At 34.0% G+C, this 15,824-nt stretch overlaps 1 protein-coding gene across 2 annotated transcripts in view; it reads right to left on the bottom strand.

Moving 5' to 3' along the window:
• The window catches only part of LOC105230290 (uncharacterized), a 237,065-nt gene that overhangs the window by 166,985 nt on the left and 54,256 nt on the right, over positions 1 to 15,824 (bottom strand). Inside the window, exons 6-8 of one of the 2 annotated variants that reach the window (XR_007421807.1) lie at positions 10,048 to 10,374; positions 9,586 to 9,882; positions 7,831 to 8,174 (exon numbers count right to left, since the gene is read on the bottom strand). Coding sequence is in view for 1 of the 2 variants with exons in the window: in XM_019991764.3 (XP_019847323.2) it covers positions 7,988 to 8,174; positions 9,586 to 9,882; positions 10,048 to 10,374 (811 nt within the window). In the remaining variant the exon portion in view is untranslated. Of the gene's footprint in view, positions 1 to 1,891; positions 8,175 to 9,585; positions 9,883 to 10,047; positions 10,375 to 15,824 lie in introns of those variants that run through there. The other variant, XM_019991764.3, reaches the window with a different exon arrangement.

Raw genomic sequence — 15,824 nt, 5'->3', positions numbered from 1 at the left:
ATCATAATGTCGATTTGACTAAAACTATTAGTGAGGTTATAGTAACGAGCGTGTTACAGAGAAAGTCAAACTAGAGTTGAAAAGTATTAGTATTGAACTCAAATCGTTGCTATTAGACGGGTTTGGTGAAGTTGAACTAGCTTCTGCTGCTGTCTTCTGTTATAAATTCTTAAGGATTGGCTTATTGTGTTTTTTGTTTAAAACGAATAAAAAAGTGGTGAATATAGAAACTATAATAATACCAATTAAGGCTTTGGATGGTATGCTCAATTCTTAAACTTCATCAGTGTAGTCTATTATAATATTATATGAAACAAACGATATAAATTTATATGAAATAGCTTATACCTCGTCCAAGCGTTCGTACCAGCCTTCAATTAAAATACTAATAATTATGCTACCCACAAAACTTACTTACTTGCTGTTAAATAGAAACTCGCAAATTATATTTTTATCAGTATATATATATTTTATTATGCATTTTGTTGCTTTATAGTAATTGAGCCACATGTACATATATAACCATGCATACACAACTGCTCTAAATTAATAGACTCTATTATGTTAAGATTTCACTAAATTACACCTACTCATTTTGATTACATTACTGCGTGTAACGGTAACTGAATCATTGTAATTCACATGAATTTCTTGAACGTATAATATCTAATATACATACAACTACATATATACTGCTTTTAATACTACGGTACTTAATTAAGTAAATGAACTCAATATTAATATTAATATAACTACAAAGTGTGTATGGGTGTGAAGAAATAACGTATGCTTTCATTAAATATATTACTATAAATAAATGCGTCTACGCTTTTTCGTTTCTTTACAGTAATTTTCTGAATATGGCTGCCAGGTAAGTAAAAAATATTAATTATGTCGATACGAAGAAATTTTTATTCGACTGGAAAAAATAAAAAAATTAATAAATAATAAAACTTTTTCTGTCCTAGACAACATACATATATGTATATGGAATTTCTCCAAAATAACCAATTTCGACCTGCAAACTAAGCGGTGTTTTAATAAAGAAACTGGAAAAATATTGGATAGTTGAATACTCTTTCGGATATCTCTAGTGCTACCAATCACATTTTGTCAAACCATATGGTGTTGAAAAGGTAGGATTTTAATCTTCATTTAATAAAAAAAAACTAAATTCGGAAAGTTGAAAAAAAAATTACAGCTGTTCGAAAATGAGTGAAAATAATGCAGAAATTCGCTATATTTTGAAATTTTTGTATAGAAAAAGGGAAGAATACCACGCAAGCCACCAATCAAATTTTTGAATTTTTCGGAGACGACGGAGATGTATCAGTTCGTGTAGCACAACAATGGTTCGCGTTGTGGAAATTTCGGAAATTTCGAGCTACGCTGATGAAAGTTTTACATTGATGAAATAATGTCTCTAGCGGAAAAATGGTGAAAAAAGTGATCCCCAAAATGATACATGTGTGTTTATTTATTTATTATTATAATAAAAAAATAAGTTGAAATTTGATTAGAAATACGAAAAGACTTTTTCGACTACCCATTTTATCAGCGTATTATGTGATTGATTTAGGGCAGAGAATTATAACAAATATGACTGTTATAATTGACTATTAATAATAAGAATTTCATAGGCATTATAATAAAAATTAAAGAAATAATATTTTTTTAACATTTATTTTTAGTTTTAACATTAAGATAATTTACATTTACTGCATTAAATTAAAAATACATAATTTTTTTGCGTTATGCGTTAATAAAAAAAAATAATTAATCATGTAAAAAAAATTATATTGTTTATATTGACTATATCTCAACAAAAGTAAAAATAAATATTATTATTAGATACAAATACTTTGAACTGAAAATGAAAAATACGCTTCAAAAAATTTGTCATATTGTATATTTATGTTCATAATTGTAGTTAATTAAATAACAATTATATATTTCTATCATTACAAAGCATAACAGCATAACACGCTTTTTCGCAATTTTGTATAAAATTATCAAATTAAATGTTGTTTTTTTGATCATTCTAATTATTTGTAATTTATTATTTGATCATAAGAAATTTTTCTTATTAAGAATAATAAAGTCTTAACTCGACTTAAGCGGTTCTGCTTTGTGACCACAGACACATACTTACATGTATGTTCATAAGGTCAGAAATTAACTTTAAAATCGCAGGTAAAACATTTTATTAAAACCGAAGTCTTGTTAGTGTCAAATATTGCATAAGTCAGTAAGGGTATTTAGCTTAACAAATTACAACAAAATCTTTTCTCACATAAATACAACTATATGTATATATTTATGCTAGATGAATTAACATAGTTTACAGCTACAACAGTATTTTTTGGACACCTTCATTCACTAAACTATTTATTTTAATATTATTTTTATGCTCAATTTACTCATGCTCGTAGCATATTCACTTACAAATGTAATAAATGTATTTATAGTAAGTCGATAGGTACATTTACTCATAACAAATTTTGATTTTCACTTACATACATAAGTACACATTTGTATGTGTAGTAGAAATATGAATACATTTACAATATTTTGTTGATATTCTTAGCTCTTAATTAGTAAATCTTGAAGCGTTTCTCTGCGTAGACTTTTTTGTTGGAGAATATTGACTGTTTACGTTTTTGTTTTTACCTTCTTCCTTAGAAAGCTGTAATTTTGCGTAGACTGACTTACATGCTCACATAAAATATTAATAATTAGACAAGCACACACACACACACATATATATATATGCATACACACTGCACATATACACATATAGATATACAAATAACAGTTTGCTTAGAAAATTCAGGAAATTGCCATACTTTAGCAACTCAAAGTTCCCACTAGGCTAAAACTAACTCCGCCGTTCTTCTGCTGTTGGTTAGCTACAAATCTCACTAATTAATTAAACTCTCAGTTATACACAGAATATTACTAAAACTTCTACTGCTGTTATTTTCCTATTCGCTTTGATTCATTGACGCCTATTTCCCACTCTGATATTTTCGATTTCTCCGCTCAGATGCTGATTGTTGCTGCTAAAGAATTTGCTGGCCTACCTGGTTGTGGGACAGTTGAGGTTTCATCTCTTGTTGCATTGTATTTGTAATTACCAGTAAGTTACAGCGAAAATTGTTTTAATGGCTTCCTTTGCTTTATGATTCCGTTAGCAACTAGTTGTGTGATTCTTAATGAAATTGGTAGTGATCCAACAGTTTGAAATTGTGTTTGTATTGAAATCAATGAAGTTTACCTAATTTACAAATTAGTTTTCGAGAAATATATTGGTAGGGATTCGCCGTTTCATTGAGAGCGGTTGCCAATTTCGGTTAGATTTAATATGATCTTTTCTTTTCACCATTGGCATATAAACAGGCAACAGGCCACTAAAACTCCTTTAAGTAAACTACTCACGAACTCACAATCAGATTTTCTACATTCAATCTGCAGTTAACTTATTACAGTAACACAAAAGATTCCTAATTTACTTATTTGTACCAGAAATCTTACACCCTAGAAATGACTAAATGAAATCACAATCTTTTGCTATTGTCCGATACAATGATCTACATGGAGATATGCCAGTACGCTACAGCATTTCAGATACGATTGTAGATTTAAGTTCTATTTAACTGGATTAAACGACGGCTTACTCAGCATCACGTCTTTGAGTGTTTGCCCTTAAATACGTAAAGCAAATCTTCTTAATAATATAACTTGCTTACTTTTATATTTGTAGATACTCATACTACTTATTTTGAGAACAGACAGTGCTTCTTCGGATAAAATCGTTTTCTAGATACTAGGGGATCTTGCAAGATTGGTTTTATAAAAGTATAAGTATGCCAACCAATATCTTACGTTTTTCATGTTTTTTCACAAAAAAATTATTAAAATGACCAATTATACGAATCGTACAAATCTATAAAATCATAAGAATTCAATAAGTTTTCAACAAATTTCGGAAATTTTGTTTGAGAAAACTAATTGGCTTAGATACCTAGATAGGGATTAAATTTTCCATTCGCAGAACGCTCATCTTTCACAAAGAAAGCTTTTCGACACGCTTAATTTTTCATTTTATTATAGATATTTTCGCTATAAAAATGCTTTAAATAAATTTTTTGTTTGATTAAAGAAAAAACAAAATGAGTAGCACGCTCTTTGAACTCGTTTAGCTCGGCAACTCTGAGTATCACTCAAGAGCAGTATAAATAATAAGCTCCTACAAGCAATCTATGGAATGTTGTTCCATATATTCGCTATAGATTCCCGCATTGCTTTTCCGTAATTAGTATTCTGGCCGAGCCATTAGTAAATTTATTGCTCTTAATGTGCTCGCTTGTTAATTGTTTCGATTACAAATCATGCACACTTTTGTTATGCAATGCATGCGCCTTTCGAAATGCCAGCATGTACATATTGCCATTTAGATTGTTTTTCTTTTTCAACTAGTGAAAACATAATTCATTCAACGTCAATTAAGTAGTGTGAATGCAGCTATTAAGCTTTCTGACGCTAATTTAATCAAATATGTGGCATGTCTGTATTTATAGTGCTTTGCAAAAATAGTAACAGTCATGATGCTATTATTGGCATTAAAATGGCTTAAACAAATGAAATACTTAAACTGCAGTTAATTACCGAGCCTGAGAGCTTATACGTATATGAGAGCAAGAGTAGTTAATTGATTCAACGCTATTATTTGAATTCTAATACGAGATTTGTCGTCTTAAATCAATTTATAATAAATAATAAAGCAATAAATTTATCAAAAATTTCGTAGTAAGGAGCGGATGCTAATTGAGGAGGAGTATTATTTACGAAAACTGGGCAGGGAATATTTTTGCCATAAAATATTGTATCAGTTTCTAACGTATACCTCATTTAGCAATTATGATTAAGCAGAAAAGAGTCTCTGCAAATAAAATGTTGTGGAGAATTTTGCTAAGAAAGGAACTTTTAATTTAGTTAAAAATATAATTACATGTACATTATCGCAATTGACTCTATTAACGCGCAATTAATTCCAAAGTAAAGTCGATGCAGAAAGACTATTTTATTCTCCGTAAAAACCTCTTCATATATTTCTCCATTTGCTACACAAAAGTTTAAACATTAATTGTAAATAATAAACACTTAAATTAATATAGAAAAGTTGTAAAAGTAAATTGATCAATTGACCGGCCTCTGTTCGATTAAAGCGCTAATTACGATTTACAAAACACAAGCAAGTATAATATAACAGCTGTTCGTTAATCGAGTTGCCGCCTATGTGAACCGGCTATGTGAACCGGCAACTATAACTTTAATATACTAAATAAATTTGGCTGTGCGAAAAAGCCGTTATGCGTTACAATGGCAATTTTGTTAATTAAATCAATCAAATAAATATGATATGATCCGGTCTTTAAGACTCTAATTTAGAAATTTTTAGATTCAATTCTTCTCAAGAGTTTTCATATAAATTGACCCAAAAAAGCAACCGGAAATTGTAATTAAACTCCACGAGTAAATGATATTACAAGAAAATGTATTTTGTAAGTTGATAGGACTGTTCTTAGTTACTGTGCCGAATATGAGCGCGATCTGTCACCAGTTTGCTTACAGGAGCTGCTTAAGTCGGTAAACCACAGTAGTACGATTTTTTACAAGGATAAAAATATTGAAAAAAGAATTTGTCTCAAATTTTGTATTTCTTACCAAATTTCGTATATGGAATCATTGCGAATGTTGGAAAAGGCTTACGCGGATTCAGTTTTATCAAAAACACAATTCTACGAGTGAAGCAAAGCCTTCAAAGACGGTCGAGATATTGTTTAAGGCATGCCTCGTTCTACAAGACCTTCGTTCTCAACTGATGACAATATTAAAAAAGTGAAGAATGTGGTGTTCAAAAATCATCGGGTAAGTGTTAAAGAGTTTACATACAAGAGAGCTAGACATCTGTCGTGAGTCTGTTAGAATGATTTTGGTGATTATGTTGGGTATGAAACGCGGGTTTGGTTGACTCGTCCGGATAAAGTTTTTCAAGATTTAATTGTTTGTAAACGAATTTAAAGCCGAAAACGCAATGGCTACTATCGATCAACCACCGTAATCACCATTTTTGGCTTCGTGTGATTTTTTCTTGTTCATGAGTCTGAAATTGCCGTTCCGTGGAATCCGTTTTTAGCCGATCGAAGAGATTAAACAAAATGCGCTGAGGGAACTGAAGGCCATCCCAAAAAGTGCTTAGGAAAGGTGTTTCAAGGACTGCAGAAACCATTGGAACCATTAAATAAAACTGGATATTGATCTACGAGTATACTATAGCTCGTTGAAAAATTGAAAAATTTTTTGTTTTAATGAAAACGTCTATAACTGGAAGTCTCTATACTCGAAGTTTTTTGTGGATTAGTGAAGTTCAACTGTATTTTAATATATTTTGTCAATTTTAGTGTTAATTACACAATTAAGCATATGTTAATTCAAAATTTAATTTACATTTATTGCTCATTAAATTTTTTTAATTGTTTTCAATTGTAACATTATGAAATACAGTTGACTAATTTAGTGATGGTTATTATTTTTTCCAGCTAAGGTTTCCATAAAACTATACGTTTTAACAAATTTACAATGTGTGGACCAATCAACAAAACTCATTAGCGTGCTTTCACTTCATAAACAGCTGCAGTTTGTTGCGATTTCGCTAATTAGAATAACAGTAAAAACGAAACAATTACAGCTGTTAACTGCTGATTGAGTTATACGAGTATACATATGTACATGTAAATGTGAAGAGTTTATGCAAGGCTAAATGGAAAATTACTTTAAAGTATATGGTAACGAAGTAGGGCAAATTAAATCTTTAAAATATTTGCCTCGATATCTAAAACTAACCCTAAACAGCACTGCCTGCAGGTAAATGATAAAACTATCTTATTTCTCTTTTTTTTAGCTAATATTATGTGAAAATTACGGAGCTTTCGCCTTTACTATCTACCGCTAGTCCTACTGCCTGCTTTGCAAGCGAAACGAACGTATTTTCGGAGCAAAATAAGCTAAAATAAATGTTTTCGGAACACGAATCTATTTGTTGCAGAAGTTCGCCATATCCTTTGCTTAATATTTCCTCACGAGTTGACCAACTTTTTCAATTGTCTACTGCTGCTCGCTGGTACTGTATGGGCAAAGTTATAATAAACTTTTGCCAGTTGTGTGTATGTATTTGTGTGTGCATTTATATGGACTACCATATAGCAACCACACCTGAATATACCATAGACGCCTGTAAGTGAGCACATACCATCATTCGTACTTAATGTATTTGCAAGCTCGAACACACCGCTCACCTCACACTAAACACTCGCACGACTCGTATTTATATGTATAAATATGTGCTTGTGTTCTTAAAATTATTCGAATAACATGAAAACCGATTTTTCGAATATCCGGTTGGTAACCGTTTGTATGAATATTAATCGATTATTACTATCCGAATAGCAGCACTGCTGCAAGTATTTGGAAAATTGGAAATTTTTTGAACTCCAAGCAGCCTTTGATTTTTGCTTATCATATACATATTTGTTAAAAATTTATAGAAGTTGATTGCTTACAATTCGAATAATCGACAACGAACGATGGCCAGATAGTTGAAAATGAGCGGTTAAACGGATAGTTGACGACTTACGGCTATCCGGATACTGCAAGCCGCATATTATAATATAATTCGAATAATGTACTATCCGGTTAATCCGGTTAGTCGTTTAGTCGAATACCAAGAGCTCTAATATGTATGTATGTATGTATAGGTACAATAGTTACGTTTTGGTTTTCATTTCGTCATTTCGCCGTTGTTTCGCCTCCAGAATGGCGTCGACTCGCATATTTATGTTGTCATTTTCAGTCGAAACAATAATTGCCATGTTGTCGCTCAGTTTGCAGTCAGCCCCCACGACGGTCTAGTTAGTGCAACTCAATTTTAACACTCATCATCTGTGATCGTATAGCTGCCACGAAAATCGCTTAACGGTGTCGCATTCGTGGTTGATGGTGTCATCAAAGGTGCACCTTGAAATGAAATGGCCAACGGTAGGGCGGATGGAGCGCACAGGCTTAAAGCGCCACGTCCTTCGGTGACGGAGCGATAACGTGATGGCCGACCGGAGCTGTGGAGAGAGAGGGAGAAGTAATAGAGAGTTGGAAAAAGAGAAATCAGTTTATTTAAATTAAATTTATTTTCATATAACAACAAATGCGTTTGCGCATTCACATATAACGGTGGTATAACTGTAAAATGGTAAATAATCTAATAAAAACTAGTCTGCAAGTTTCATAAATGAAACTGTAAATTGCGGAAATAAGCAAGAGCAGATGTTGGAAATATTTCTGCTTGTGGTTTGGCGGTTTTTAAATCGACTTTTTGGTATTTTCACTATATATCAGAGTTTACAATATGTATATATGGGTTATGACATCCAAAATTTACATTCAAATTTTGTTTTTTCATGCAATACATTTTTTTTGTGTTTTTTAGGCAAAATATTGGACCTGTATTTTTCTATCTCGACTCAATATGAAATATTTCGCAGTTGCGCAATTTCAGCCCTCGTAAAAAGTAACTTTAAACGTTTTTGTATATCAAAAAAAGCGTTTCAATATAAAAATAACCAGTTTACCTAATATAAGTATACCAATACGACTACATTAATTTTTTTTCTAATTTGTAACTATTTTTATTCATTTATACACAAGAACTCTTGTTAGCAATTGATGGCCAATATGTAAATATATCTGTTGTGCTCTGTGTAAGGTCAGACCAGTTATAAATATAGTAAATTTAGCGCTAAGTGTGATCACTAGCGGGTTGGGTTGAGGTCTTAGCTAACTTTAGGTTGTGACCTCTGCTGCGTCAAAAATTTTGGTTGGCTAAAATTACCATAAACTGATGAGCAGAAATAATAGGTAATAGAACTTTACTGGCTCCCTTAATCTGTTCCTAGGAAGCACATTTAGTTACTTGAACTTCTTTGTGTGGAAGACTTCCAGAAACTGCTTCCCATGTCTAGGCATTTGTAACTAGTAGCGATTTTTACAAGCTTTTTCTCACATAATATCCTCCATAATATGTGAGGGCTTCTATCGAAGAATGACTGCGGTTATATTGGCTTGGTTGCCGCAGCTTCTTTCACTAGTAGGTTGGCAATTTAGTTTGCTTTATTGTTTTTTTTTTTCAGGGGTCAATGCAGAACAGAAGTTACTACCAATCATAATGGAGACAAATGAAAATCAGTTTGTGAATTATGTTTACCGTGCAAATTCTAAAATAAATTATATATGAGAAAGTTTTTTCTGAAATCTGCTTTGCCTAGAGCATAAAAGAAGGAGAATATTAAAACATATGAGTGATCTGTTTGCAAGGTGGGTAATATCACACTAATGGAAACACCCAAGTCGATAATTTTCACGATAACATATTCCATATTCTAACATATTCCAATCGAATTTAATTTTTCATCAAATAGATATTCGTAATTAGATTTTAATTAGTACAAAATCAAAATTGTATTGTTCACTTACCGCTCGCAATTGCACTTTAGTAGCCGTATGAAAGCCGCACGAAATGTTCGATTGAAAATTGTATAAATAATGGGATTAATTGTGGATGAAACATAACCGAGCCAGAGGCATGTGTCCACAACATGTTCGGGCACTTGACATGCGGGGCAAGCGGCGAAAATGATGTTCAAAATGAAAAACGGTGACCAACAAAGGACAAAGGTGAAAAAGACCAGGCCGAGTACTTTGGTAGCTTTCTGTTCGGTGGCCACTGCATTGGCGGATAAGCTATTGCGTTTGCTGCGGTTGTTCAGGAAGCTACAAAGAGAGGAAAGAGAGAGAGAAAAACCGACAGAATTAGAGGATATAGAAGCAAAAATTGAATCAGGGTTGTGCAATGCAATTAGAGGCGCGACGCATAAGCGACCGGCTGCGCCTTATTCGCATAGGCACCAGTATATGCATGTCATGCATAATGCTCACCGCAAATTCAACGCTGGCGCAGTAACATTATTCAGTGAGAATTTAAATGTTTTCAGCTTGTGGCGTCGTGTTTCACGCATTATGGACTCGGGTGTCTGTGTGCTCTGCTCACAAGTGCCGCCGTACTGTTTCGATAGTAACGCACTGTTACTGCCATTATTGTTGGCCGTATTGCCGCTAATGCTGCTAATGACATCCTTTCGCAGGGCACTGTCGTTTCCGCCAGCGCTGCCGATCAGCGCGCCTCCCGCCGTGCCACAGTTTGTAGAATAACCCAATTGCGGTTGCGAGGCGCTCACACGCACCGATGCATGTCGATTGGGATGGCTGTAAAGACATAAAACGGTGCACATAAAGAAGTTATAAATTAGTTTAAAAAATGAATGTGGCTTGTAAATGCAATTATTAGAAGAGTTCGGTGGATTGCAAATCACTGCAGCGGTTGTAGGGTCGCTTATTGGGTGTTTAGTCGGTTGGGGCGCAATTAAGTGTAGAGCGTAAGAGTAAGCTACTAAAGGTGTGCACAAAATATCGCTACAGTTATCAGTATTCTTTCTGTTGTCTTGCAGTAGTGTAATCTTATTCTTAGACCAAGTAAATGTGATCATAAAATAGTAATTATTATTAAAACGTAATTGAATGCAGAGCTAAATTATTGATTGTATTTACAAACGTATTTTATCGGATTCGTTAGACTATCTGCAGCAGTATGTTTTTTTTGTTATAGTTGTCTATAACACTAGTCACAACTATAATTTAATCGCAGTCATAATGATAATCATTATTTAATACATTCACAATCCAAATTAAGACAATAATTGTGGTCATATCAGCAAACTCGTAATCATAATCACATCTATAATATACTATATAGTCAGTTGTAGTTAAAAGCTTAACATTTTACTTGCAATAAGCGTATAGAAAATTTAATGTACAACTACTTACATCCAAAATTTATATCTAACTCTAATTAGATTTAATGGTTTCCGACAGCGGGTTATGCCAACAACAAGTCTTGATATGCACTTTCGTAGCTATTTAGACGCGCTGCTGCTGGCCTTTGCTTCCCGTTTCACGAACTAATAAACTTAATTTATTTTATGGTTAATTTAGAGAGTTTGATTGAATTATTTTTCCTCGTGCGGAAAGCGTATGTCACCTAAACCAATTACACAAGGATTAAAGTGATAGTTTTAGCACGAGCAAATTAAGCTGGTAGCATTGAGGAATGAAATTTGAATGCACTAAGACTAACGCTGACAGCAACCCACATGCATTAGCAGTGACAGAAATAGCCAAATAAGATTATGTGAGTTTAAATTTCCTCGGAAGATGTTATATAAGCGTTGGTATGTCTGCGTTTGCTGTCGTTTATGCAGGCATAATTCGCACTTTAGTTAGTTGCAAATTGAAAGCCGTCGTGTAGCTATATTTGTATCATCTTAAGTGTGCGAATATGAGTACTTAGTCATGAGGGTACAAGGCGTATGAGTAACATTGCAGATGAAATGTTATAAGTGCGAGTTGATGCCAGTTTATAACAATTTGAGCGATTCTAGATGAAAATATATTTGGTAAGCAAGTATGTGAAGAAGAAATCGGCAGAAGATTACTTTTTTATAATTTTTAGCAGATTTTTTGAGTAATAATTTTGAGAGTGGTCCTGTTGATTGATTTTTGTGTCACTTTTGATTGAAGAGTCTGCCTGGTTGTAGACCCACATTGTCGTAATTATAAAATAATGCAGTCAACTCGATTTAATTTCTTCTCAAATGATTTGGGCTGATTTTTCTTGCTAAACAGTGTACTTTTAAGTCTCAATAAATCATATATTTTTGAATTAGAGCTACTTGATCAAATCGGGGGACTGATAACCTAGTTGATGTTCACTTGTCTACTTAAGGAATACAACTAACTTTTTAAGAATTTGCAAATATTTTAAGAAATAAATTTGCTTTTATGTTCTCTCCATAACTCAATCTCTGGAGCTAAAGATACCGCATTATATTATATGTACGACTGGGAGTGATATATATATATATACTAGCTGACCCCGCAGCCGTTGTCCTGCGCGAAATTATGTGTTTTGAAATGAAAAGACAAAAATTCATATTTTATTGATAATCATTTATTTGCTATTTGTCTATATTTTTCTTCAATGTAACGCAGCTTGATAAACAAAATTTTTTGGTTTCTGTTCCGGTGCGTAAATGTACAGAGAAGATGGTTTTCCAACTCTTGAGCACGCCACGTATATCTGGCCGTGTGAAAAACATAGCATTTCCAAATGTATGCCACCCACTATGCGACTATTCTGTTGATCGTCATTTTAAATTCAATTTTCACTGGAAACGGAATACTTTTGAACCGAATTGGCAAATCGTTAGAACTCAAAAGAAATCCGTAGAATCAAGCATTCTGTCCCTTATATTTGATAGGTGCATCACAATCAGATTGCGATGATGCGGTGGCATACCAGGCCTCTCCAAAGAATTTACAAATTCCACTGGTAATTCACGGTGTCGTCTTCATTGTCAGACGATCGATCGATTTGTATGATTGCAAGTCTCCTGGAATTTGACTTTGAATTTTCCAGTTTAAGTCAACAACATAGGTATTTGTGGCAGCTAAGATTGCTCGTACACTCAAGGAATCGTACTTACGACAGTTTGGCCAATGTTCGTATAAACATTCGTGATGAGTCCATCTTTCGTGAATTGATAAACGGCATATGGGATTGATATCAGACCATGGGAAGTATCAATCAGTATTGACCCATTTCCAATTCTTAGCGTATGCAATGTAAAATGTCTTCGGCAATGTAATTTTTGGTCGTATCCCATAACGCGGATTTGAAGGCTGATCATCGCGAAATGTGTGTGAACTTCAGTGGCATTCGTTTTTCGGGTGGATTGTGTAAGTTCATTCTAATGCATTAGTTGAGAACACACCTGGATGTCCATCTACTGGATGACCCTGCTTTCTGCGTAACAATTTCTTCGATGATGCATCCCATGTATAATATCAACGTATTTCGAATAGAGCAATGTTCTCGCAAACGGATCACTGACGGAAGTTGAGAAAAAACTCGCTAATGTTAATTTTGTTGCTGGTGGTATTTCTGTTGACTGTATTGTATTCTCTGGGTTGAAATAGACTCTTTGGTCATTCCCCAAATTAACTTCGAGACGCACAACAGTCGGAAAACGTTCATGAATTTCAAAAGAAATATCCTACAAAGCACTTTATTTCAGTTCACGTATCGACCGTGTCGTTTAAAACCAATAACCGCCATGTTGCTTCCTATGGTGACGTATTTATAAACGCATTTTATCGATTACACCAAACTACAATACGCAACATTCACATGACTTTTGAATGTGAATTAGACAATAGTGGCGAATATGGTACGACCCATGTGTTGTCAACTTTGATGTGTTGTTAACTTCGATATTTACGCCGATAGAGTGGATATCCATCATTTCCAGCTTGTGTTTCAGAAAAGTACATGGATAATGTTTCGCGCATTTATTGTCAGGCATACAAACCGAAGTGTGATTGTGGTGTCCGCAAGGTCCATGAACCATGTTGGTTTTCGTCACTTCATATAATACTGGATCTTTCTCTGCATCATTAATTTCCGCAGAAATGAGTTCATCAATTTGATCTGGTGTGACAACCATCCACCATCCAAAGAAGAATATGTACGTGCGGCAAACCTCTCTTTTGCTACTCAACAGAGTACATTTAGCATCTAACAGTACCACATATAGCTACCCTACTCCAAGATAAACTCCATGAAACATCGTAACTGTTGTTTGAAAAGTCGTGCTGTGACATCGTGACGATCGCTTGCTTATTGACCGCGATCCATAATTCCGCACGTATATCACCGCATCCTGGGAGTACTTCTTGCCTTGCCTTGCCTTTGGCTGCCATACTTTGATGGACCGATATTAGGGCGACCTCTTCGTGGCTTCGTAACAAATTTCAATCTGCAATTGACCTCTTTGTGTGAAACGCACGTAAAGTTTTCACTGAATAATTTTTCTTTTGAATAGCCGGAATAAAAAAGCAAGCGACCTAAATTGAACTATTCAAATAATTTACAAATCAAAATATTGAAAAACAAAACACACAAAAATGTTTATGGAAAAAAGATACTTTTTGGAATTATCCTAAAAAAAAGTATTCTCGTTGTTTGGGCGGAGACCTATCCGAATTGGTGGTAATCACCGAAATCGGTCCAGGCGTTCTCTAGTTATAAGCTTAGTAACTAACATCACTTTCTTTTATAGATATTAAGCGATGTGATAAAAACTTGATCCACAGATATCGCCTTTTTCTTTGGCATCGTTTTGTTTAATACACGTTTACACCAATTTAAGGTTTGAATATTGGATACTGCGATGGGAGCGCTATCTATCGGTCAAACATTTCAAATTTAAAAATTGATTAAAAATGAAAAAAATAATTTAAAAAACATTTTCCAATGGACCAAATTGTAAATATAAACCATTCCCGAATCTCCTTGAACGTACACACAAAATTTCATCAAAATCGGTCCATCCGTTTAGGAGCAATCCCAAGGCAAACACACGGTCAGAAGATTTATATATATAAAGATACAATATATACTTGTATATATATTTACATTCATCTCTTACATATTTCTCTATGTTATGCAAAACATTTTGGCATTGCAGTTAAGAACATTATAATGGTGGCTACAACACTTAAGAGCTGTGAAGTCTTCTCGACTCTGCGGCGCCACATAAAAGCGAAAGCAAACTCACAAAAACACAAACGACTCACTTAGTGCTTTCGTAATATAGTTAAAATTATAAAACAACATACCCTTCGAAGAAAAAAAGTGAAAACCAAACTACAATTATAAGTGCTTTAGCGTTTGTTGTTGGTTAACACTTGCCACTGAGGTGAAAGTTTCATCACAAAATGGACGTGGGGGAAAATCAAGTAGAACTAAAAGCAAGTGAAACCTCGAAGAAAAGTAGAAAGTGGAAGGTATGAAGGGCTCAGCTCGCCTCGAATTGTCTACAAAAATTTATATGAGTTTACTCGTGAACCGCATGGGAAAGGAAGTGCAAAATGGCAGCGTGAAAAGGGGAAACTTCCGAGACCGCCTGTGCGCCAGCCGCTTCAGTGGCGAAGATACTTGAACCCGTCAGAAGTGCATGAGTGTGAATGTTTTTGTTGGTACGAAATTGCGGCCGAGTTAACTTAAAGTGCTACGAGTGTTGTGCCACTAGCATGTACTGTTAAAGAGTGGCTAGCCACAAGCCTTATATTGCGCCGCAATGGTGAAGTGGATGGCAAAACTTGGCGATTTATGTGGGCAAAATATTAGAAAATGCTTGAAAACAATTAAAAGTGCAGTGGAGCATTTCGAGGTTGGCGGAAAAGAAGTCGGTATTGCGATTGGGAGTTGGCTTAATTAGTTGACAAATCGAACAAGCAACCGGTTATAACCAAATGGACTGGCATAAACAAATTGCGATACAATTATAGCTCTTTAATGCGGTATTCACATACTCACTTACAAATTTTTGGAAATTTTTCGATTTTTTTTCCTTTGCTTGGCCTTGCTGCAAAACTTTCGAGCGCATCAGCCCCATTTGCATACTTAATCGGTATATCTAGCTACATATTTGTAGATTATCGAGCTGCTTTTGTTACAAAAGCTATGCATTTGAACTGTCCTAAAGGAATTTTTTCCACGATATTAAATATAATCTTAAACTTATAAGTTAGAAAGT

This window comes from Bactrocera dorsalis, chromosome 2 (genome assembly GCF_023373825.1).
Source record: "Bactrocera dorsalis isolate Fly_Bdor chromosome 2, ASM2337382v1, whole genome shotgun sequence".
Lineage (NCBI taxonomy): Eukaryota > Metazoa > Arthropoda > Insecta > Diptera > Tephritidae > Bactrocera > Bactrocera dorsalis.
Note: the sequence above shows the minus strand (reverse complement) of the source record. Positions and strands in the feature narration are given on the sequence as shown.